Genomic DNA, 23,505 nt, shown 5'->3' with positions numbered 1-23,505 from the left:
GTCTGTGATACTTAACACATTTTATCCTTTAATGTAAGACCAGAGCTAAGATATGTACCTATAAAGTATAGATCAAGTAGCAATCAAGTTGGTTTTGAAACTCACTCGGTTTTCCAGTAATGCCTATTATGTGACCTGATGAATTGTAGGTTGCAAGAACAGATCAAGTAAACTTCCTTATTTAAAAAGTACAGTTAAAACAAGCTATTACAAAGTTCTAGTTAAAAACTAATTCTTGGAACACTTTTACACTGTTGGTGGGAATGTAAAATAGTGCAGCCACTATGGAAAACCGTATGAACAATTCCTCAAAAAATTAAAAATAGAACTACCATGCTGCTGCTGCTAAGTCGCTTCAGTCGTGTCCGACTCCGTGCGACCCCATAGGTGGCAGCCCACCAGGCCCCACCGTCCCTGGGATTCTCCAGGCAAGAACACTGGAGTGGGTTGCCATTTCCTCCTCCAATGCATGAAAGTGAAAAGTGAAAGTGAAGTCGCTCAGTCGTGTCCGACTCTCAGCAACCCCATGGACTGCAGCCTTCCAGGCTCCTCCGTCCATGGGATTTTCCAGGCAAGAGTACTGGAGTGGGGTGCCATCGCCTTCCATATGATCTAGCAATTCTACTTTTGAGTATATATCCCAAAGAATCGAAATCAGGATATCTACACTCCCAGGTTCACTGCAGCATTATTCACAACAGCCAAGATAATAGATACAACCCAAATGTCCATTGACAGACGAATGGATAAAGAAAATGTAGTATATACATACAATGGAATCTTGATCAGCCTTAAAAAGAAGGAAATTCTACTGTTTGCAACATCAATGTACCAAATTTGAAACATTGGTACAAATTTAGATTATGCTAAGTGAAATAAACTGGACACAAAAAGAAATATTGTGTAATCTTACTTTATGTGTGGAATCTTAAAAAGTCAAACAGAAATAGGAGATTGGTGGTTAGCAGGGGGTGGGGTGAGAGGGGAAATGGGGAATTGTTCAATGGGTATGAAGTTAGTTACACAAGATGATTAAGTCCTAGAGATTGCTGTACAACTTTTAGTGCCATAGTTAACAATACGCTATTGTGCATTTAAAAATTTAAGAGGGTAGATTTCATGTTAAGCATTCTTAAACATACAAACACAGAAAGCAAAAGGGACACAAGGAAATTTTTGGAGGTGATTGGTATGTTTATAACCTTGATTTTGGTGATGGGATAATGGGTGTATGCATGAAGTCCAAGCTAATCAAAGTATATACTTTAAATATGTACAGTTTTCTATATATCAATTATACCTTATTAAAGCTATAAAAATAGTAATTTTTGCACTTCTCTTTATGATTAGACACTATGAGGTAAAAACTACCTACGTGACTACCATTGCTGTTATAGTGTCTGTGCTATGACATCTTTTGTTTCATGGTTCCTCCTAAATTGCAATCATTCTTCATTCCCACAGGATACAAAATACCTATAAGCCAAAGAACTGAGACTTAGGCATTTTAAAAGAAACACACTAAAAAAAATTCTAAGATATTATTACAGAAGCAAAAATGCATTATTTATGTTACTGATTACCTGGAGAACAAAAGATTGAGGTGTTGGTGATTGAGTTCAGGGAATAATGGCATACTTGACTCCACCAACTCACCCAGGTAGACAGGAACTGAAGCATAGAGTGGAACCAGTAAGTCATGGTTAGCCATGACTGCAAGACCCTATTGAGAACAGCTGCTGACCTCACTGGGGCATTTTCTGGATGCTGAGATGGGGCAATGTAGTCTTTTTTGACAGAACAAGTAAGGTGCTCATCATCCCAGAAACTGCTTCTTCAGCTGTTGGCTAATTCTTCAGTGTGTGCCTTATCAAGGGCTAACAGCTGAGCTGAACGTGTCCTGAACCATCTTTCTCAATTAACTTTGATCTAAGTTCTAGTCTGTAAATGAGAAATGCAAGTAAGAATGAGGGTCAATTTATTTTAAGTAAATTTATCATTAAATATCAACGTGTATCATTTCAAACATTTATAAATATCACAATTTATAGAAAATTAATTAATCTTAAAATTATCAGAACAATGATTTTCACAGTTATTTACATTAACTCAAACTACCTTTGTAGAAACAAACAATGTTTAAAAGTGTCCTTGCCACAAAGTAATAATTTCATAGTACCTTTCTGTAACATTTATGTCACTCAAGTGGCAGCTGCACCAATAAAACCCAGCAGATTCAATAATTTACAAACAGCATAATCAGAACTGAAAATGCAAACTACCATTCATTCCAAACAAAACAAAACCTTTTATATTAATATATATAAATATATTAATATATAAATATTTTTCCATTTTCATCACTGAAGAAAATAACTAGGAGGCAGTATTTTCTTGTTTGTAGTAAAAAAATTAATCTTAAGATTATTTTAAAATTGACATTGAGAAGCTAGATTAGGTAAATTGTTATAATGCCTCACATTAAATTTTTTGAGAATTTCTTGGTTGTGGGTGCAGCGAGAAGGAAATTCTTGGGTTTACTGGAAGCTTTTTCTATCAATTAAACCATTTTTCTCTTGTATTAATAATATGTCCATAAGCAGAGATAACTACTTGTCATCTCAAACAGAAATTTTAATTGCTTATCAGCAATTTATAACACACTTAGATGGAAAGAGATTCTTGGCTTTTTTTTTCTACTTAAGTTTGTAAACTTTTTTGATATCCCCTCAAAAGGATCCTAAATAGATCTAAATATATGTCAAAGGAAAAGCAAACTTTATATGGACTCAGTGCTTGTATTTGAAAACAATATTTGCTATACTATTCCACAGGTTTTTTTTAGCATATAAAAGTATGGTATAAGAAATTATAGTCACAATAAAGTACATTTTCTTTTATTCACATAGAACATATACTTAAATTTTAAATGTTGGCTCTTCAAGAAAGCTTCTCCTGGTAAATAATATGTATAACCGTTGCCCAAAAATGTACACAGCTGTTTTCCCCAAAATATTTATACACATAGTGGTCCACTTAAGACCAGCCCCATTAGAATCCACTGAATACAATGTGTTCTTAATTTATAAATGGGCTACCCTCAGTATATAAAATATAAACGCATGTATGTTACACATACAAAGTAAGAAATATAAAAAGGAGAGATGAAAAGAAAAGGAAGTGTTCTTCCCTATAAGATCCTGACAGAAATTCAGTGTAATTAGTGAGAACATGTACTCTTAATTTATAAATGGGCTACCCTTATTATACAAAATATAGAGGCATGTATGTTATACACAATGTAAAAAATATAAAAAAGAGAGATGAACGAAAAAAGAAAGGAAAGTGTCCTTCCCTATAAGATCCAGATAGCAGCAATTCAGTATAATTAGTGAGACCATGTAAAATACATGAAGAATTTTCAGTTTTGGCAAATATTTTTTAGAAAAATGCCTAAGGAATGAGAGTACTAAATTTCTATTTTAAGAATTTAGTAAAGGCTTCCATTTAAACATTTAGTGAAGATGTTGTGGTCTCCCTAATAAGCAGAAAAGAGGACTTTGGGTAGGGGAGTCTGTTAAAAAGAAGCAAACAAAAAATCACAGATTTTTAGCCGGTTAGTAATAGCCCCTTAATGAAGTGTGTGTAGTGCAGGAATCAAATCCTGGCCCATCAGAGTCTGAATATATGTGATAAAAAATTCCAATGGACAGGATCTGAATTCTTCCTAGATCTTACAGGGAATGAGGCAGGAAATGATTGCAAAGGAGGGGGTCAGCCCCAAAGGTGGCTGGTCCAATCTTAACTAGTGCTGTTAAAAAAAACACCCAATGTTTCTATAGCATTCTTTCTGCTGCATTTTCTTTATTTCAAGCCACAGGTCTACTTGGAGGATCATGCAGCAAGTGGCTTATAAATAAAACCAGTTTATGAATAGTGTCATCACATTAAGAGACAGAATCACTGGATTCTCTCCATAGGTAAAGAGCTCGCATCTTTGGAATCCATGAGTTGGTAGTATTTACGGCATACCTAAAATTGGACAAAAACCATATATGTCAATAATAATATACATGCAATTTAGGAGTTAAAGCAATGAAGATGATTCAATCATTATTGAGCTAGAAATTCCATATGGTTCCTAAATATTGCTTCACAGGTAAAATGCAACAAATATAACTGGGCCAATTTCAAAATTAGCAAATGAACACTACTGCTAACTGTTTACCAAGACAAGGCATTCCAATTTTTCTCAAATCTCAGCATATGTTACCAAGAGAGATCCTAAAGATGGCAATCATATGTATTTTGGAAGTCTAGGAATTTGGACATTTACTGTATCCTTCAGCTTAGAGATATGTTATATATCCTATTTTTTTAAAGACCAAGCTTTTTCATTCTGTACTGGTATCAAAGGGAAACAGAAGGGGAAAAAATATCAATGAAAATATTCAGCTGCAATGCTATTTTCTTTCCTTTTCCAGACCACCATAATGCAGCCAAAAACAAACAAAAAAAAAAAAAAACAAAAAAAACCTCAGGATAAAGAAAAAAAATAGAACTTTTTCTAAAACAGAATTTTTAAAAAATTAAATTACAGTTCTTCTGGGGAATACTCAGACAATTCCACCAAACATTCCTGAGAAGCAGAAAGGAAATAAGCATCTGCTAATTCTGTACAGATTTATGTATACAGAAGCCTTTTGTAGTGTGTAAAGCACTAATACCAACATAAGGAATGGTTATTACGGAAGAAAAATATTTGAACAAATTTATTATAAACATGAAGAATACAGAAAATGGTAAATCTAATTTTAAACTCTCATGCATGTAACTGAAATTTTATCATGATTTAAAAGATAATTTAATGTTCTGCTAATGTAGATAATTTTTATTCCCTTTCTAATATAAATAACTTTTCATTCCATATTTATATATAGTGCTTTAGTGATGATGCAAATCTGATTAATGCTTGTCAGACTTCTAAAAACAGATGTTCTCCCATATCAATAAAAAATTTTTACATTTTAAACCCAGGTCATCTTGTAATTAATTAAGAGAAATAATTCAACTTCCTAATTAAGAAGATTTTTTAAATGTTTCACTTTCTTAGCAACATGAAATACATCATTTCCATTTAGGCCACTAATTTGAAGAAAAACTGAACTATCATCAGGAACAACTTCCAAAAATGATTATTATATTTAAATTAATGCTGGTTACGCAGTGAGTTTTATAATGTACTGAGCAATTTTACTTTTATAAGAATATTCAGAATATGCAAAAATAATAATTCAGTTTGAATTTCACCAATTTATTTCAGCAATAATTTTAAAAAAATTTCAGTTCACCAATGTATTCTCTTAACTAAAATAAAAGTAACGATAAATTCCCCCAGGTTTAGAGTTTTACAGAAACTCTGCTAACATACTCTGGCCAAAAGTCTTACCAGGATTGAAATATTAAGACTTCTGTAGCAGATTTTCATAAGTATGAAAAACAACTTAGGTACATTTAAAAGACAGTTCAATTGATTTCAAATACTATACATTTCATCTACCACTCTGAACATCCTTTCATTTAAGCATGAACAGTAGTGCTTACTGCTGCACTTGCCAGCAGAATGTAGCCCCTCAAAGAAAATCATCTACTAAAAATCAAAGAGAATAAAAGCAGAGTCACAGTCCTTAATTCTGAATTAAATGGTCTATTAACTAGACCGTTAATAGATTTTCCAGGTTCCTAAGAACAGGAAGAAGGAAAAATACTGAAAACTTTCTGTTCATTTATACACAAATACATTAATGCTAACTCATATAATTGTCTAATTTAAAGAGGAACTGACCTGAGAGGTACCTTGCTCCGATTAACATTACCACGCTACTCACTATAAAAAAGCCCAAGGGCAGACTACAGAAGATACTAGGGTCACCTGTTGTCATCCGAGTAGGAGGGAATTCCAGTCAAGCAAACCAAAAGAGAGACACATAATTACAATATTTGTGTTAAGAATCACATGATAGCAAAAAAAAGTTATAAAAATAGTATATTCATAAAAGCTAGCAAAGAGTTATTACTTTAAATCAAAACCAGAATCAAAATTGAGGGCTTATGACAGTTAACAAACAATACAGATAGCATGCCACAAATAGCAAGAACGTAGAGCATATAGACCAACATAAACCTTCCACTGGCAAAGCCAAAGAAAGCTGAAGGAGAACTTTCTTTTTGGGAGGCTGCTGATTTTAGCTTTCTTGATTCTTTCCCAAAAGATACTAAGTGAGCAATACCATTCCCCATCCAGATTAAAATTATAGATCCTTTGGCTATCAGAGAAGAGTTATATTAGTCCAATTCATTAGTTTGAAAATGAATTTCAAACCCTGTTGGTTTCATTTTCTTTTTTACACACAGTTGGTATAACAAAATGAACCTGAAAATTAATGTTACTATATAATTTGAAAACTAAACTGTATTATCTATATTTAAAATATTGTCTGAGAATACAATTGTTTTGATATTTTCTAACCTGATTGAAAACATTTCCTTTAAAGAATAGCTAGATAGATACAGACATAGGCTTTTCTTGAATTTAAACATTATGTATCTGGAACATTTAACATTTTTTGAAAAAAAAAATGTTATTTTGGTGGGTTTAGAGTACAAAGTCATGAAGTCATTATTTATCATAAGCTCTCTCCAAAAAATATTAAATCTTCAATCATTTCTACATTTTAAACATATTAAATGTATGTTAAAAATTCTTTACACTCCATTCAAATATAGTTACAAACAAGAAAATAAATATGAATGCTTCAAAATTGGCAATATGCTTTGGAAATTAAGCTAACATAATATTCTTCCCATAAATTAAAACTATTTAAAGAGGATAAGAGGCCAGGTAGCAATTTGAATAGCCTTATGAGATCATCAAAATAGGATTCTATCTGTACTATTATTACATAGCTTACATTGGTTGAGGAACAATCAGCATTTCACTAATTGAATATTGTTATCTGGATTATTATACAGTTTTAGAGACTCTCAAAATGTTGTACATGACTGCTTTTCATAAATCTACTACAAATTGTTTTCACAGTTTGCCTTAAATACACTGCAGCCTAACTGAAACAAACACCAAGTTTGAAAAATCGAAAGCTCTCAAAAAATCAAATTATTTTATCATCAATTCTGAAGGCAGAAACAAAAAAATCGTGTAATTTTCTTTTATCCACTTTTTCTTGGCATTATAAGTTCCCTGACAGTAAGGTAAAGCAAACAGAAAATGATCAATTGGCTTTGTGGAAACTTGGCAATTAAAATTATATCCTCAACTGCAAGTAAGGAAGAAGTATGTGTGGCATTGACATGGAGGCAGATATGGCGAGGGAGGGGAACAGGTTGAATTGTGCCATTTTATTTATTTATTTAGCCATATAATATTTTTTTGGCCATAAAATAAATAAAATACATTTTATTTATTTTGGGGGAGCATGCGGGATCTTGTTCACTGACCAGAGATAAACCTGTGCCCCATGCATTGGAAGTTTGGAGTCTCAACCACTGGACTGCCAGGGAAGTTTCTATGCCATCAAAAAAAATACAACTAGTCAAAGAAATCACAGAACTCATTTTCATCAGCTTTTAATTGAGGGCAACCAGAAAATAAATCAGAGTGCACGGCTATTGCATCCTTCAAAGCAACAAGTACTGTGCTACAAAAAATACCTATGATTGAGAAGTTTAACTATAAAAGGTCTCAAAACTGCAAACAGTCTTAGCAAGAAAGGCTTTGTCACCATCTTAGAAAGAAAGGTGGGTCTCAGAACAAAAGATTTAAAGACAATGGATATTAAGCCTAAAGCTTATTTAGGAGAATAAACAAAAGCTTCAAGTAGAAATAGGATGATCCCAGAAGCTTCTCTGAAAAGCTAGATACATTAAAAGTGGTTCTTGGGACTTCCCTGGTGATCCAGTGGCTAAGACTCTGGGCTCCTAATGACGGGAGCTCGGGTTTGACCCCTAGACAGGGAACTAGATCCCACATGCTGCAACTAAGCACCGGTGCAGCCAATAAATAAATAATTTTTTTAAAAAGTGGTTCTATACTCACTTTGGGGTTGGAAGGCAGGCTATATTTCATTTATAAACTCTTCTCTCTTAAACTATATGCTTCAAAATATTATTGGCCATTGTTTCATTCATTAAATTCCAAATCTTGTCTTTAGCAAAGGATTATCAAGCCATATTAAAGGTATGTTAAAGGCTGTTTCAATATTAAAGGCAGCTCAGAGCTGTTTACAACTAAATATTTTATTTATGGTAGATACCTTTCCCACCTAAGTGATTAAAAACAAAAATCCTCTAATTTCTGCCAAGAGCATTTCCCAATTATGACATTTCTAATTTACTATGTTTGGTACTTTTCTTCCTCTGATTTCAATGAATTCTTACAACATACACTCACTAAGGACTTGGGGGCAGTCTAGGAAGTAGTGAAATGTATTCTGAAATCAATATAGCTTTTGGTTGGTTCCGGTCATGAAGACAGCCCCCCAAAAAGGCAAAGTCAGTCACGAAAAGGAAAAAAAAAAAGTTTAGTTGATTTTTTTTTCATTAGGAAGAAACTAGAAATACTTTTACTTTTAGAAAATTAAGTTATCAATCGAAGTACCAGGAATAAACTAATAAGGAAAGGTATGGCAGGACAGGAGTTAAGCACATATATCAATCTGATAATTTACATTTTATGTTTAGAACTTTAAAGTGTTTTCAAAATGTTAGGAACTATGAGCATATGATAATGCTATTCTTCAGAGCAGGCTTGCTAAGTATAAACAGATACTTAAAGAAGCTACTTAACATACTAGGACAAAGTGGCAATAACAATAAAAACATTTTTACCACTTTCTGAAGACTGAGTTGTAACCCAACCCATTGACTTCATCACAGCTTTCTTCCATGTAGAATAACGAATTTCACTTTCTAGAAATAGAAGGTAGGAAAACCATACATAAGAAAGACAGTTTACTCAATGTTATGTGGCAGACTGGATGGGAGGGGAGTCTGGGGGAGAATGGATACATGTATATGTATGGAATAATCTGCCAGGAGACCCCAGTTCGATTCCTGGACTGGGAAGATCCACTGAAGAAGGGATAGGCTACCCACTCTAGTATTCTTGGACTTCCCTGGTGGCTCAGACAGTAAAGAATCCACCTGCAATGTGGGAGACCTGGGTTCGATCCCTGGGTTGGGAAGATCCCCTGGAGAAGGGATCAGCTACCCACTCCAGTATTCTGGCTTGGAGAATTCCATGGACTGTACAGTCCATGTGGTCACAAAGAGTCGGACACGACTGAGTGACTTTCACTTTCACATGTATGGCTGTCACTTTGCTGTACACCTGAAACTATCAATAACAACTGTTAGTTACTATACTCCAATACAAAATAAAAAGTTTTTTAAAAAAGAAAGTTTACTAAGATGTTCTAAGTACTATACTTATATTCACTCATCATTCTTGATAAATTGTTTCACTTATTAAACTGACGCTTATTACACTGTATTTAACTGACATGGAGCTTTACCAGGACTCAGATCCCGGTATGGTTGCCAAAGACTGCCAGTGACTGCCGAGAGAAGTTTGTGTGGAAGTTGGAGGGAAATTCAGCCTGGTCTGCAAAATGAAAGGAGATGCGGAGACAGGCTATCTGCTAAGACCAGGTCATTCATAAGCAGGTGGTGATGAATTAGAAAGGAGAATCCTATTTGATCTGCTTTCTCTTTGGGGGAGGGCAGAGGACCTTGGAAAGTAAGTCGCTCAGTCGTGTCCAACTCTTTGTCACCCCATGCACTGTAGCCAGCCAGGCTCCTCTGTCCATGGAATTCTCCAGGCAAGAATACTGGAGTGGGTAGCTGTTCCCTTCTCCAGGGGATCTTCCCAACCCAGGGATCAAACCCAGGTGTCCCGCATTGCAGGCAGATTCTTTACCATCTGAACCACCACAAAATCCACTATTATGCCATTTTTTAAAAATATAAATTTATTTATTTTAATTGGAGGCTAATTACTTTACAGTATTATATTGGTTTTGCCATACATCAACATAACCCTGTATGAGACAGCAAAAGAGACAGAGATGTATAGAACAGTCTTTTGGACTCTATGATGCCATTTTATACACAGCTTTTTAAAAAGGTTTAAAACCAAATTGAATATATAAAACCTGACTTTTGTACACAAACTTAATTACAGGTATTGGGGCTTCCCAGGTGGCGCAGTGTTAACGAATCTGCCTGCCAATGCAGGAGATGCAAGAGGCATGGATTTGATCCCTGGGTCTGGAAGATCCCCTGGAGGAGGAACTGACAACCCACTCCAGTATTCTTGCCTGGAATGGTTCATGGACAGAGGAGCCTGGCGGGCTACAGTCTATTGGTCTGGCTTGTGGCTTAGTTTTGTTTGTTACAACAGTGAGTCAAATATTTAATGCTCATTGATTTAAATTGTTGCTGCTTTTGTCAGGCTAGCCCTGCTGTGCTTAAAAGTTACCAGAATGGTCCTTAGCCAAGTTAATCCTGTCCTAAAACTGGTCATTGGCACTAAAGATGACCCAATGCAGACATGATGGGTCAGTGGTCTATATATCTCCCTTGTCACTGTCAGAAAAGGTTACACTAACAGGCTATTAATAAAACTGATAATGTGGCAGTGTTATCCTCGTACATGAAGAGACTATAAACAGTAGAAGTGAATGGTAAAAAAGTGATTATAGAAATTTGTTTTTTTTTAAAATAGGGAACTATTTCTCTTATTCACATTCATTCAGATATGAAGCCAAATATGTTTGGCAGCTGAATATGAAATTACCTTCACATTTGCAATCTTATTTCATTTCTTGATTTGTGACTAAACCACCAAACTCTCTCTCCCTTTTCACAGTACACCAATTTTCAGTCTTTACGAGTACCCTCACTGAAAAAGATAACTGTAGAGCACAGGGAACTATACTCAATATTATGTAATAACTTATAAGGGAAAAGAATCTGAAAAACATAGTATATATAACTGAATCACTTTGCTGTACTGCTGGAACTAACACAACATTGTGTTAGAAATCAACTCTACCTCAATAAAAAAATAAATAAAAGTACCCTCAGCGTTGATTTGAGGTTCAAATCGCTCCATTGTGACAGCCGACAAGTCCTCAGGCTCCAGACTCCAGACGCCAACCCCTTCTGCAGCCCCCGCAGCCATGGCAGCTCCCAGAGCAGTTGTTTCAGGCATGGATGGTTTCACTGAGGGGAGCGAACAACATCACTATCTTAGCAATTACATATGCCTGAAAACTCAGTTCTTCAAAAAAAACTTGACTATTGGGGTTTGAAGGAATGAGGGCTTACTGACCTACTGGAATATACAGAATGTCTGCTTGTAACTGCATAAGGATTTTGTTGTTGGTCATTCCACCGTCTACCTGCAAATGGCTGAGTGGAATTCCACAGTCACGGTTCATGGCGTCCAAAATCTAAAAAAAAAAACAATGCAATGAACATCATCAAAGTACCACACAGTAATATCTCAGAAAATAGTCATCTTCTACTTAAAAACATGCAAAAGCTCCCCAAAGCCTACAGAAGGAAAAAAGAGATTTCTTCTAGGTCCTCCTTGGTCTGGTTACCACCAACCTTTTCTCTTACCACTCCTCTGCACTCACCTCTATATCCAGGCAAGCCAGACAACTCTATTTTGCGCCCTGATTTCCTGCTGTGGTGTCTATGTTTGTGCTACTATTCAAATCCTTTGCCTAATATGTGTCACTCAGCATCCCCTCAACTGTAAAATGCCCAGTGCCCAGCAGCTAACAGGAACTTAGAGAGTAATGACAGCTGGGAAAAGAAAACAAACTTGCATTTATTACATTACTGTTTAGGCAGGCTTAATTAAAAAAATTTTTTTTTCTTTTGGCCTTACTGTGCAGCCCATGGGATCTTAGTTCCCTGACCTGGGATGTAACCCGTGCCCACTGCAGTGGAAACATGAAGTCTTAATCACTGGGCTGCTAGGGAAGTCCCCAGGCTTAATTTCTGATTATGCTGGGAAAATTGAGGGCAAGAGCAGAAGGGGGCAGCAGAGGATGAGATGGTTGGATGGCATCACTGACTCAATGGACATGAGTTTGAGCAAACTCTGGAGATGGTGAAGGACAGGGAAGCCTGGCGTGCTGCAGTCCATGGGGTCACAAAGAGTCAGACACGACTTAATGACTGAACAACAAGAACAAGCTTATTAAATTTTCATAAATTTCTGGCATATATGTATATATATATAATTTGTATAGGAATAATAAACATGGATTAAATACAGGAAAAAGGCCCATATTGATTACCTCTCGAGTTTGGAAACAAACAGCTTCTAATGCAGCAAAAGCAATATGGCATTTATTGGTGAACTGAGTGAGCCCACAGATGATCCTAAAAATACACACAAAGATTTTTAAGATTAGAGCAGAATAAATGAGTTATTAATCGGGAATGTTCTAAATATGGAAAGGTTGAATTTGGTACATAGAAGTGTATGGGGGGAAAAAGACATTAAAAAGCCAAAACTGTACACAAACATTAAGTAGCTGGCAAAATCCTTATAGTCTACAATGTTGCATCCACATATGAAAAAGTTCATGATCTATCTGAATAGATGACAATAATATAAAACCAAATCAATATTCATCTAGATGATGGCCTTTTGATACATAACTTACAGGTGCCTTGAAGATAAAAGATAATACTAACATGAATAGGAATATAGCCAGGGCTTATTGTCAGATGACATAACTTCATGGAATTTTTTCTAATATTTATTTATTGATTTGGCTGAACCAGGTCTTAGTTGCGGCAGGTGGGATCTAGAACCCAGGTGCTCTGAATTGGGAGGGAGGGCAGAGTTCCAGCCACTGAACCACCAGGGAAGTCCCTGGAGTTCTTCTTTATATCATGCCATGGGACATGCAGTGCAGTAACTTAGTTCCTCAACCAGGGATCGAATCCATGCCTCCTGCAGTGGAAGCGTGGAGTCCTAACCACTGGACAGCCAGGGAAGTCCCAACTTCTTGGAGTTTAAAGGTTCTAAAATTATACTTCCCAAGTATAAAAGGTTTCCTCCATACTTCAAAATCATTTGAAAATAGAAGACTATTAACCAATAAGTTTTTAGCTAATATAGTAAATAAATCAAGACAGACAAAAGCATACCTTATTTTCAATTCTTACCCTCTTGCACTGGGCTCCCAATAAGGTGCATACAGCCCCGAAAATGCTGGGACGAAATAGCAGCCATAAGAAGTACCTACTTCTTTAGCAAGTTTTTCTAACGTTAAAAACAAACAACAACAAAAAAACACACAAAAAATCATTCCAATATATACTACTTTTTTTCATCAACAAGCACACATGTTTAAAAAATTAGGACAGGACTTTTGGTTTCCTAATATGCAGTACAGCAAAATGTTGCTAATTGTAGCAGAATATGAGGAACAACAAAAGCAAATTTCTCCACAAAATATAACCCAGTCCAAGAATGAAAGGAACTGGATTAGTTTTGTTAAGGTATTGTAGCTCATTTCCACTATTTTTTAAAAAATATTTAATTTATTTTCGGATGTGCTGGGTCTTTGTTGCTGTGCACAGGCTTTCTCTAGTTGTAATGCCTGGGAGCTGCTCTCTAGACATGGGGCACAGGTTTCTCATTGCAATGGCTTCTTTTGTTGTGGAGCACAAACTCCAGGGCACGTGGCCTCAGTAGGAGTGGGGTAGGTAGGGGTTTAGATGCCCCACGGCATGTGGAATCTTAGTTCCTGGACCAAGGATTGATCCTGTGTCCCCTGCATTGGCAGGCGAATTCTTAACTACTGGACCATCAAGGAAGTCCCCGTTTCCACTATTTTTAAGGTTGCTGACTAGCAGATGAAGAAGTGGCCTTCACTGCATTCCTAATCAGAAATGTGTCCCTGATTATCTCACCTGAAATGAAACAAGCAGAAGGAGAGTGGGTAGGGAGTTCAAAATAATTACCTATCGTTTGAAAATAGCCATAGTAATACTTAAATTACAGGTTCTGGAGTTTTAATTCTCACTCTAATAAGAGTTAAAGCGCTTTCTTATCAGATAAATTTAACTGCAGATTCTGGCAATCTTCGGTGTTCAATTTTACACTTGGGTAATTTTTATGGCTTACCATGCCTGTTTATGAATAAGCACCACTAATTATGTCAATTTGTTGTTTTATAAATCTTCACAAAGAGTCTTTTATATATAAATCAAACTCATAATAGGAATCCATATAGTTTAATGTCAAATACAGGGCAAAGCATTAACAGACTGCAAGGGTAAAATATTTACAATTTTCATTATTTAGATTCCAGCCCTTTGTTAGAAGATACTCACCAATTTCCTCGGAGCTTTTTATAATTCCAAGATTGTCTCTAAGCCAGCGAATAACAGCACCAGCTATAGCTACTGAACCCTATGGAAAATAAGGAATCCGAGAGAGAATATATTAAATATGTTATCAGTATATAAAGTTCTTATTGAGCATATTGTCTGTGTATGATTCTACCAGATGGATACAATTCAAAAATTTCAACTTTGGGACTTCTACAAATGTCATAAACCAGGTCTTTTAATATAAACATGGTTTTATCTAAGTCATTATAGAAATTTTTCATGAGGCAGAGAAGAGAGCCCTCCAGTAGACCTTGGACCTGTTCCCATAGATGGACATCACTGTGCTGAGCAATCTGTTTCTTGAACAATTGTTCTGTTGCTAAATGACAAAGGTATATTATCACCCAGAATACATTCCCATCGTAGCCACAAAGTTATTGGGAAATGTTACCCTGAAAGTTTTTTAAGCCCATTTCCCAAATTAAACAGTATATTAAATCTAGCAACCACACACAAAAAAAGTCAGCAAAGAAGGCTAACTGCAAAGTAATTATTCTTAGATAACTAATGAGGACCTAACTGTATAGCACAGGGAACTCTACCAAATGCTCTGTGGTAACCTAAACGAGAAGGACATTTTTAAAAGAGCAGATATGTGTATAACTGATTCACTTTGCTATACAGCAGAAACTAACACAGCTGCTGCTGCTGCTGCTAAGTCACTTCAGTCGTGTCCAATTCTGTGAGACCCCATAGACGGCAGCCCACCGGGCTCCCCCGTCCCTGGGATTCTCCAGGCAAGAACACTGGAGTGGGTTGCCATTTCCTTCTCCAATGCATGAAAGTGAAAAGTGAAAGTGAAGTCGCTCAGTCGTGTCTGACCCTCAGCGACCCCATGGACTGCAGCCTACCAGGCTCCTCTGCCCATGGGATTTTCCAGGCAAGAGTACTGGAGTGGGGTGCCATTCCCTTCTCCGAACACAGCATTGTAAAGCAATTATACCCCAATAAAAATTCATTAAAAAAATAATTATTCTTTACAACAAAATCACCAAGGGATGGAGTGGAGGGGGAATGTATGGCTGTGGCAATAAGGAAGAAAACATACAATTTGGAGTCAGATGAACCGGGTTTAAGGCTGAATTCTATTTCTTAATAGATACATAATTTTAGGTAAATTAGTTGGGCTTTCCAAGACTCCATTTATTCGCCTATATAATGGTAATGACTATAATAATAGTTACCTAAAGAAATTACAAGGAGGCTTAATATAGGAAGTATACAGGAATATACAGGAAAGTTATTACTGAATGTAAATACTAGTTTCACTAGTTCTTTAAGTGTTAAAAAAACATATCAGCCAAATTCCATTGACTGATGTATGGATAAATGTAGTATATCTACACACTGGAAAATTATTTGACCATGAAAAAACATGAAATTCTGCTACAACATGGGTGAATGTTGAAAACATTATGCTAAATGAAAGATCATATATTGTATAACTCAATTTATATGAAATGTCCACAATACACAAATCCATAGGCACAAAGTTGATTAGTGCTTGCCTAGGGTTGCGGTGATGGAGTTAGTCTTTGGGGAAATAAAAATGTTCTCAATTTAGACTGTTGTGATGACTGCAAAACTCTGTGAACATACTAAAAACCACTGAATCATACACTTTTAGAAGAGTGAATTGTGTGATATGGGAAGGACATCTCCATAAAGCTGTTTATAAAAAAAAAAGATTCTGGGGCCAAAAGAAGTATTAGCACAAACCATTAGGAGTTCCAAAAAAGGTTTCTTGGTTCTGATGTTTCATTCATACACATTTGTTCATCTTCTGTGTTTTTTTTTTTCATATAGATTACTAATGTAAATTACTTCCATAGCGTCACTCCAAACCAAAACATCAGGTAATACAGTAAGTGTAGGAAACAGAACTTTTTTATACGTTGCTTGCCTCTCTATCCTCAGTAAATTGAATTGCAAATGGTTATCCCTTCTTGCCATCAGTTTTCAGGATGTAAACAAACTAGACGCTGAACATGTTGCTATTAATACATTCTACCATTGATAGCTGCTATGAGAACAAGTCACTATATTCTACTGAAAAGCTGGCAAAACACCAGTTGCTCTTTTTACACAGTGAATTTTCAGCTATAAAAATCATTTGAGGAACTGATTTGACATCTCTGTGAAGATAGAACCAGATTTTAAAAGTAGGACAATAACAATTTAGCAAACATCTGACAAGGGACCCTAACCCAATGCCTCTCCTCAAAGAATACACTTCCTAACTTTGATATATTATATACTTAGGTAGAGAGGAGGACCATTAAGGAGAACTAAGTACATTTTTTGCTTCTGGAGACAATTCAACTCTGAAACATCCTTTGGAAGCAAACAGTTCAGAGATACTAGTTGCCAAAGACTAGAAAACACATAAGATTCTCTAGACCAGTGCTGTTAACAGAAATATAATGTGAGTTGCAGATATAATTTAACTTTTTTAGTTACCATAGTTAAAAAGGTTAGATTAATTATAATATATTTTGTTTAACTCAATATATTAAAAATATTATCATTGTAACATGTAACAATATAAACATTGAGATATTTTATATATATATATATATATATATATATATATAAAATTCACTAAGTCTTGGAAATCAGGTATATATTTTCTACTTACAGCACATTTCAATTTGGACTAGCCACATTTCAAGTGTTCAATAGTCAGGTGTGGCTAGTGGCTACTATACTGGACAGCACAGTTCTAGATCTACATGGAAAAACAGATGTTCTTTCTCCTTATACACTCAAAAAGACACTGGTCCTACATGGCATCTAACCAAGAAATGTGTATGTTTCCAATGGTTTTAGGTGAGTAAACAACGAATTTTAAAAAGCCATTAAGCTGGAAGTCTAGTGGAGTGGTCTTATGGCTATGAGCTAGTGGAACTTCATATTTTGGGAAATCAAATGTTGGTGTACCTCCTTTCCACTGATGAGGGCAATATGTTACACGCTCAGATAATTTTTTTTCAGAGGAAGCAATGTGGTTGTAATAAAAGGAAAATCAAGATTTTCATTAAAGGTAACTGATTGAGAACATTATTGAAGACATTATTTAAAGCCACTGTCAAGCTTCCAGAAGAAAATTATTTTAACTTTGGTCATCAGGAGTATAAAGGAGTGTTCTATTGTTGGGCAGAGAAGTAGGTTTAATATGAAAAACACTTATCTGAAATAAGTATATAATTTTGGTATCATGATATAATACTTGGTATAGCTCTTTACAAATTAATAAAAATAAGAGAAACCTCCAAATTCACAAAAGATGTAGTCTTCTGAATTCAAAGGCAGGAGATAAATTGGAAGGTGGTATAATGCTTTGAAGATGGGCAGGGAAAAGAGTACAGGAATGGAAACCTAAAATGATAGATAGAAGGTGACTGTCTACTTGTGATCAAATAAGTTACTGTCAATTATATCATAAATATAAAGATTCAATACTTCAGCTCATCAACTACAAATATGAATCAACTCTTATTCTAAGTCACAATCCACTGGGAAAGCTACACAGAAGCCTAACTGAGGTGTAAAACATAATAGAAATGAGAGGGCTTTCCCAGTGGCTCAGCGGTAAAGAATCCACCTGAAATGCCAGAGACGTGGGTTCAATCCCTGGGTCGGGAAGATCCCCTAGAGAAGTAAATGGCAACTCACTCCAGTATTCTTGCCTGGGAAATCCAATGGACAGAGGAGCCTAGCGGGCTAAGGTTCATAGGGTTGCCAAGAGTCGGATACGACTGAGTGACTGAGCGTGCACAAAGAAAAACATAATAGAAATGGGTAAAAAGAAGAAGTTCAATGATAAATGGACAAGAGAAATAAATTACTCAAAACTAGACAAACAGCCTGGAAAGTGAAAAGCTAAGGAAAAGGCTATGTGAAGATTAGATTAAAAATAACCAGGTAGCTCCAATATAATGTCATAGCAGGCAAACATACGTTCCCTCGAAAGTTCCTTGAGATGAATGTTACTGCCATGAACAGTATTATAAAGTAGATTATTTCAGGATGTAGGATGTGTCTCACAATGCAGTTATGGTTAAAATCAGTACATGTGGAGAAAAATTATGTAAAATTTAGGTTATCCTTAAATTGCTCAAAATCAACCATTAGGCACAGGAAATAGTTTTGTGTATGCTACAGTAATACACAACACTATATAATTTATACTGTACTTAATTTATATATGATTATAATGCAAAAATCTAACTACAGCATTTTTAATTGCAAAGAGAAGACAACAGGAGCAGAGAGGTGAATTGGGGAAGCATTTTTGAAATGTAATCTGTATCATTAATACTTTGGTAACAAGTTAGAGAATTAAAATTAAAAGCACTCATTTGTCAGAAATTATACACCTGTGGCAGATTCATGTTGATGTATGGCAAAACCAATACAATATTGTAAAGTAATTAGCCTCCAATTAAAATAAATAAATAAATATATATATATATATAAAGAAAGTATACTTTCTAAGAAAGTACATTAGAAAAGTCCATAAACAATGTTTACAGGCTCCCATGATCCTCAACTCCTGCTATTCATGCTCTTCCATGATGCTTTCCCTTTAAGTAAGGTGGGATCTATGACTTGCTTTTAACCAACAGGACCTGTCAAACGTGACAGGATGTATGTGGCAATATATATGTGATTACGTTGCATAACATTATCACACCTGTTTTCTGGACTCTCTCCCCGCCTTGCTGGTGTTAAGTCCTCACATAGGAAGGAACTGCAGGTGGCCTCTAGGAGCTGAGGGCAGCCTCTTGCTGACTGCTAGTAAGAAACTGAAACCTCCAGTCCTACAACCACAAGGAACTAAATTTGGTCAATAACCTGAGTGAACCTAGAAACAGATGGAGTCTCAGATGAGACTGCAACCTCAGTCTACACCTTGTGCAATCTCAGTCTAAATCTTGACTGCAGCCCAGTAAGACCCTGAGTAGAGGATCCAGCTAAGCTTTGCACGGAATCCTGACCCAGGAAAACTGTAAGATAATAAATGGGTATGGTTTTAAGCCACTTGCATCAGTGGTAGTATTGTTATGCAGCAACAGTTAACTAATAAATAAGGCTTATACCTAAAATGAATATCTGGCTCAAGAGAGATGAAAAACTCCGAAAAAGAAAAAATTTAACACCAAAAATCACAAATCACATCAAAGAGATGAGAAAAAGGACTTTTAAAGAAAACAATAGGTGGGGGGTGTTAGCCCCTATGGAAGATGGTATGGAGATTCCTTTAAAAACTAGGAATAAAACCATCATATGACCCAGCAATCCCACTCCTAGGCATACGTCCTGAGGAAACTAAAACTGAAAAAGACACATGTGTCCCATTGTTCATTGCAGCACTATTTACAATAGCTAGAACATGAAAGAAACTTAGATATCCATTGACAGATGAATGGATAAAGAAGTTATGGTACATATACACAATGGAATATTACTCAGCCATAAAAAGGAACACATTTGAGTCAGTTCTAATGAGGTGGATGAACCTAGAGCCTATTATACAGAATGAAGTAAGTCAGAAAGAGAAAGATAAATATCATATACTAATACACACACACACACACACACACACACACACACACATATATATATGGAATCTAGAAAGATGGTCTTGAAGCATTTATTTGCAAGGCAGTAATGGAGAAACAGACATAGAGAACAGACTTATGGACATGGGGAGAGGGGAGGAGAGGGTGAGATGTATGGAAAGAGTAACATGGAAACTTATATTACCAAATGTAAAATAGATAGAATTTGCTGTATGTCTCACGGAACTCAAACAGGGGCTCTGTATCAACCTAGAGGGATGGGAAGGGGAAGGAGATGGGAGGGTGGTTCAAGAGGGAGGGGACATATGTACACCTATGGCTGATTCATGTTGAGGTTTGACAGAAAACAACAAAATTCTGTAAAGCAATTATCCTTCAAATAAAGAATAAATAAATTTAAAAAAAACAATGGGGTTGTTATAAGGAATCCTCTTTGGAGCTCATGTTTAAATAGGCAAAAATGGCATAATATAGGATTTGGTATATAAACAATACCTATTGAGTGTCTACTATATGCCAGACTCTGGGATAGAGTGGTGAACAAGAGAGGTAAGTCTTCTGACCACAGAGAACTTATATCCTAGTGACAGTATACAGAACATGGAAGTATCAAACCCATAGTATGCTCAAGTTCATAATCAGATCAAAGCTCCCCAAAAGCATTTTGTTTTGGGAAATAACATTTAGAAAAAGAAGATGAACGAGGAAGGGAGAAGCACAGCTTGGGGAAGATGGCACACAGATGGCAGAGGGAAGGTAGAACTACTCACTCTATTTTGGTAATTCTTGCTCTATTTTGCTTCAGTATCTTCCACCACTAATAAAAATTTCCAACTAGCAACAGTGGGACAAATTTAAGCAGTTTAATATGAGTTTAAAGTCTCAAAACAACTGAAGGATCATGTGTCCCACTTCCTTTTTACTAACAATGAAATAGGGACCCAGAGATGTTAACATTCTTAGTGATAAAATCCCTATCAACAGAGATAGTTGAGTTTGCACTTTAAAAAAAATCACCTGTGTCCCTAACAGAGGATAACAGGCAAAATATAAAAAGAGAAAAACAAAACAACACATGCTAACTCAAGAAGAGAATAGCACCAATGTGGACAGAAACAGAAATGCACAGTCAAATAGGGTTTGAGGCCACAGGCATGATGGATTCTGATTCATTGTTCTGTATGTGTCAGGCAGCAGGAGGGGCTGGAACTGACTCCTGCAGAGGAAAAGAATTCAGAGTGCTTCATGTAAGACCAGGAAGAGTGTCAGTGCTTGAAGCCAGGGGCTCGGTGGCACTCTCCTGCTTGTGTAGGGGTGCTGGAAAACAAGCAGTTGTCTTCCTGCTGACTAAGGCTATTGGCTTAATGGAAAATGAGACCAGAAGGGAAAATTTCAAAATACATGAAGAAATCCAGTATTAAAACATCAGACATAGTGTTCGGAAAACAGAACACCTACATGCAAAAGAATCAACCCAGACTACTTTCTCACACCATATATGAAAATAAACTCCAAACAGATTTAAAATTTAAATGCAAGATCTCAAAGTATAAAACTTCTAGAAGAAAACATAGGCTGTATGCTCTTTGACCTCAGCAATATTCTTTTTGTACTGTCTCCTCAGGCAAGGGAAACAAAGGCAAAAATAAACTAAAAAGCTTTTGCACAGTGAAGGAAGCTATCAACAAAATGAAAAGGCAGCCCACTGAATGGGAGAGAATATTTGCAAATGGGGTTAGTATACAAAATATACAAAGAACTCATATAACTCAATGTCAAAAACTATCTGATTAAAACATTGACAGAGGACCTAAATAGACATTTTTCCAAAGAAGACATATAGATAGTAAATAGCCCCATGAAAAGGTGCTCAACATTACTAATCATCAGGGAAATGCAAATCAAAATCATAATGCAATCTCCCCACACCTGTCATGATGGCTATTATCAATAAGACAAGAAATAACAAGTGTTAGGGAGGATATGGGGAAAAGGGCACCCTTGAGCCCTGGTGTCCACTTCTGAGTAATTTTTCAAAGGAAACAAAAACACTAGTTAGAAAAGATATATGCACCAGCATGCTCATTGCAGCATTATTTACAATAGCCAAGATATGAAAGCAACCTGAATATCTCTTGATAGATGAATAAAATGGATACTTTTATAATATATATAATGGAATATTACTCATCCATAAAAAGGGGTGACATCTTGTGATTTGTGAAAATATGGGTGGACCTAGAGGGTACTTGCTAAGTGAAATAAGCCAGAGAAAGAAAATATAGCATGGTATCACTTGTATGTGGAATCCAAAAAATAAAACAAATGAACAAACAAATTAGAAAATAGACTCACAGAAACAGAGAACAAAATGTTGGTTGCCAGAGCGGAAGAGGGTAGGAGGATGAGTGAAAGAGATGAGGGAGATTAAGAGGTACAAGCTTCCAGTCATAAAATAAACAAGGCATGGGACTTCCCTGGTGGTCCAGTGGTTAAGACTCCATGCTTCTAGTGCAGGGGGTATAGGTTCGATCAGAAGCTAAGATCCCACAAGTGGTGTGGCCAATAAATAAATTATTTAAAAAATAAACAAGTCACAGGGATATAATATACAGCACTGGGAATATAGTCAATATATTATAATAATTTTGCACGGTGACAGATGCTAATTAGACTTATTGTGGTGATCATTTTGTAATGTATAAAAATACTGAGTCACTACGTTGTACACTTAAAAGTAAGTTAAGTGTAAATTAATTACACTTCTATTAAAATTTGATTAAATTAAAATATACAGACTTTTTAGTAAATTAGATATTACTGCACATCATATGCTAGCTTAGAAGCATCACTTCTAGTAAAAATGTATGGAAGGGGAAGAAATGACATCAGTCAACAAAACTTAGCAGTTGGAACAGATTCATTCCAATCTGACAAATAAGTCTTTAAAATAAGTATGTGCTAAATGTATTCAAAGGAGTGAATTAGGAAACTTCCCTGGTAGTCCAGGTTAGGACTCTGAGCTTCCACTGCAGGGGTACAGGTTCAATTCCTGGTCAGGAAACTAAGATCCTGCATGCCGTGTAGCATGGCCAAAAAAGAAAAAACAAACAAAAGCCAAAGAGGTAAATTAAGGTATGATTTCCATGAAAATAAAATGAATTACAAACAAAAAGAAAAAGAGAAATAAAACAGAATCAGGTGAAAACTAACCAATTAAAGATTCTAGAAATGAAAGTACTGAGTGAGATTAAAAAAGGTAGTAGTTGAGATAAACCATGTAACAGACAAGAGAAAACAGGTAAATTATTGTTCTTATACACTGCTGGTGGTATTTACATATGGTAATGAAAAAGAATGAAACAATAGTGGTGAATCTCACAAATAGAATGTTGAGTGAAAGAGACCAAAGTTT

At 35.7% G+C, this 23,505-nt stretch overlaps 1 protein-coding gene across 5 annotated transcripts in view; it reads right to left on the bottom strand.

Annotated features, from left to right (window-relative positions):
* Positions 1–1,961: 1,961 nt before the first annotated feature.
* Positions 1,962–23,505, bottom strand: part of GK (glycerol kinase) — a 76,750-nt gene continuing 55,206 nt past the window's right edge. For 4 of the 5 annotated variants that reach the window (XM_025277045.2, XM_025277046.2, XM_006056289.4 and 1 more), the window contains 8 exons: positions 14,446–14,524; positions 13,273–13,369; positions 12,393–12,477; positions 11,411–11,531; positions 11,158–11,301; positions 8,905–8,985; positions 5,846–5,932; positions 1,962–4,032 (listed from right to left, as the gene is read on the bottom strand). In XM_025277045.2, the coding sequence (XP_025132830.1) occupies positions 4,022–4,032; positions 5,846–5,932; positions 8,905–8,985; positions 11,158–11,301; positions 11,411–11,531; positions 12,393–12,477; positions 13,273–13,369; positions 14,446–14,524 (705 nt within the window). In that variant the 3' untranslated portion in view covers positions 1,962–4,021. The remainder of the gene's footprint in view (positions 4,033–5,845; positions 5,933–8,904; positions 8,986–11,157; positions 11,302–11,410; positions 11,532–12,392; positions 12,478–13,272; positions 13,370–14,445; positions 14,525–23,505) is intronic. The other variant, XM_025277048.2, reaches the window with a different exon arrangement.

This window comes from Bubalus bubalis, chromosome X (genome assembly GCF_019923935.1).
Source record: "Bubalus bubalis isolate 160015118507 breed Murrah chromosome X, NDDB_SH_1, whole genome shotgun sequence".
NCBI classification, from domain to species: domain Eukaryota; kingdom Metazoa; phylum Chordata; class Mammalia; order Artiodactyla; family Bovidae; genus Bubalus; species Bubalus bubalis.
The sequence above is the reverse complement of the archived record's forward strand: the minus strand, read 5'-3'. Positions and strand labels throughout refer to the sequence as shown.